At 34.7% G+C, this 1,701-nt stretch overlaps 1 protein-coding gene across 1 annotated transcript; it reads left to right on the top strand.

The window, feature by feature from the left end:
• The first annotated feature begins 480 nt into the window (after positions 1 to 480).
• On the top strand, positions 481 to 1,355 carry LOC113462124 (ribosomal biogenesis protein LAS1L-like). The gene is made up of 2 exons (XM_039133175.1): positions 481 to 877; positions 1,022 to 1,355. Coding segments are annotated over exons 1-2 (372 nt in total). The 5' UTR covers positions 481 to 506; the 3' UTR covers positions 1,023 to 1,355.
• Positions 1,356 to 1,701: the final 346 nt, after the last annotated feature.

Below are 1,701 nucleotides of genomic sequence, written 5' to 3'. Positions count from 1 at the left end.
ATTTTTAATTTGTATTTTTTTGAAGGTGAGATCAAAAGCTAGCAAAAAGAATAGGAAAAAGCTTGAGTACAATCATTGTTCAGGATATCGGTCATTTGTTGCAACAATGACTATACAGGTAATATGTTTTATTCTAATTTGCTGCAAGTATATTTTTGGAATCCTTTTATGCAAGTAGATCTGTCAGTTATTTTAGTTTTCTTATTATGTAGTGGCTATATGCCAATCTAAATTACACTTTGCAGCCGGAGTTTAATGGTTCTGAAAATCTTGAATTTTCAGAATTCTATAAGAAAACGCATACCAAGAAGAACAAAGAGTGGATTGATCCTATTTGCGCTGTAAAACATGTAGGTATCTAAAATCTCAATAATCATTTAAATCAGTTTCTGCTTTTGCAAGGTTATATACATTTAATTCTGTTGTTACCTTTGCATTGACAGTCAAAGATGTTAAGCTTGCGAGAAGAATCTTCCCAGTCCGGTGTGCAATTAACATCAGAGGAGATGTCTAGGCAGACACTTGGAAAAAGAAAGAGATACATTCTTGGATTTGGGGATGGGCCGAAGCCCTCTTCATCTTCTTCCACACCTAGTCGTGTGTCACAAGACCATGTTGGGGAGTTGCAGAAACTTAAAGCTGAGATGGAGAAGATGAAGATGGAGCATGAGATAGAGCGTGAGGAGCTACGGAGGCAATTAGAGCAGGAGAGGAGAGAGCGTGAGGAGGAAAAGAAAGAGCGAGAGGAAGAACAGAAGCAAATTGCACATCTTACAAGTTTGATGACAGAGTTCTTAAAGGGAAAGACTCAAACGCACAAGTCATTTATCCATCATGATGGGGCCATGTATTCAACTGGTGGTACAAATACTCGTTGGTATGTATTCTCATTTATATTATGTAGGTTATTTAGAGATTTGGATCAAATTAAACAAAATGTCATTGTGAACTTATACTTGAATTTTAGTTTATTATTATTCACATGTGGTTATTGATTGTGTATTCTTTTTTGCTTACTCAGATACATGGTGGAGTTATGAGCATGTGAAATCTAGTTTCTGGCACATGGATAGCTTTTGTTCAGATGATCATGGTGGAGTTGTCTACAAGCAGAATCTAGTTTTTGGTATAAGAATATTTTTGTCTACATGATGGTTGTTTGGATGAATAGCAACATTAGATATTTTAGAATTTTTAATTTACATTTTGATGTGTTTGGTGATGATTATCACCTTAATATATGGTATGAATGAAACATTTTGATGTATGGTTAATAGGTATGTTTGACTTTAGACTTATAGATGATGATATTTATAATGAATGATTATGGATTCTCCAACATTGTGTATACTTCTATTTGGATGAGCAAATGTATTGTGCAATATGGATATTGGATAGGCTGTGTTGTTTGTACAGGATTTGGAATGAGCCCAAAAATAAATATTAAGCTTATAATTTGAATTGTTAATTAAATATAGGTTAATACTTTCTGCCACCAAAAAATGTTTGTTGCCAATGCATTCCAATACATTTTGCGACCAAACTATTGGTAGGGGAAGATAGACATTCAGTGACCATTTTTTTGGTAGCGGAAGATAAACCTTCCACGACCAACTATTTGGTCGGCGTTGAAATTAGCGACAACAGATTTGGTCGCTGATAATTTTCTTCGGCAACCAAATGTTGGTCGTTGTTGGTGTA

This window comes from Phoenix dactylifera, chromosome 13 (assembly GCF_009389715.1).
Source record: "Phoenix dactylifera cultivar Barhee BC4 chromosome 13, palm_55x_up_171113_PBpolish2nd_filt_p, whole genome shotgun sequence".
Classification (NCBI taxonomy): Eukaryota; Viridiplantae; Streptophyta; class Magnoliopsida; order Arecales; family Arecaceae; genus Phoenix; species Phoenix dactylifera.
The sequence above is the reverse complement of the archived record's forward strand: the minus strand, read 5'-3'. Positions and strand labels throughout refer to the sequence as shown.

What these genes read in the sequence shown, in the direction of transcription:
- LOC113462124 (XM_039133175.1), top strand. Translation starts at nt 507, where the DNA reads ATGTCTAGGCAGACACTTGGAAAAAGAAAGAGATACATTCTTGGATTT.